This window comes from Phaethon lepturus, unplaced genomic scaffold (genome assembly GCF_000687285.1).
Source record: "Phaethon lepturus isolate BGI_N335 unplaced genomic scaffold, ASM68728v1 scaffold42324, whole genome shotgun sequence".
Lineage (NCBI taxonomy): Eukaryota > Metazoa > Chordata > Aves > Phaethontiformes > Phaethontidae > Phaethon > Phaethon lepturus.
Window position 1 is genome coordinate 1 of NW_010537829.1, and position 410 is coordinate 410.

A 410-nucleotide genomic window follows, 5' to 3' on the forward strand; every position below is an offset into this window, starting at 1 on the left:
CGGATCCCAGCGTAAAAGCCGTCGTTCTACGTGTGAAAGGCAAATCGTACCTCATTAAATGCCGAGCTGGCGGCGCCGCCTGCCCTCCCGTCGCCGCTGACACACTTCTCACACCGATGGTAGTTTGACCCTGAGGTAAATGAGGTGAAAACGCAGATTTTTTCACACATTAGTCCCGGCTGTTGTGCACGGCGGGGTTTAAAACCAGAAGGAGCAAGGACAAGGCGCGGGGGGGGGTCTGCGAGCGGTGGCGGCGTCCCTTACCCCCCTCACCTTGCTCTCTCTTGCAGACGCGGTGGCCCGCTGGCGGGAGGAAGGCCGCGTCGCCGTCTGGCTGCACGTCCCCATCCTCCAGAGCAGGTTTGTGGCAGCGGCCGCCCCGCCAGGCGTTTCGTTTCCCCCCGCCCAGC

The 410-nt window shown here is 62.9% G+C and overlaps 1 protein-coding gene across 1 annotated transcript in view; it reads left to right on the plus strand.

The window, feature by feature from the left end:
• Positions 1-290: 290 nt before the first annotated feature.
• NUDT6 (nudix (nucleoside diphosphate linked moiety X)-type motif 6) overlaps positions 291-410 on the plus strand; it is a gene marked incomplete at its 5' end in the record, with an annotated part of 12,676 nt that continues 12,556 nt past the window's right edge. The window contains one exon of the mRNA XM_010286601.1: positions 291-393. Within this exon, the coding sequence (XP_010284903.1) occupies positions 291-393 (103 nt within the window). The remainder of the gene's footprint in view (positions 394-410) is intronic.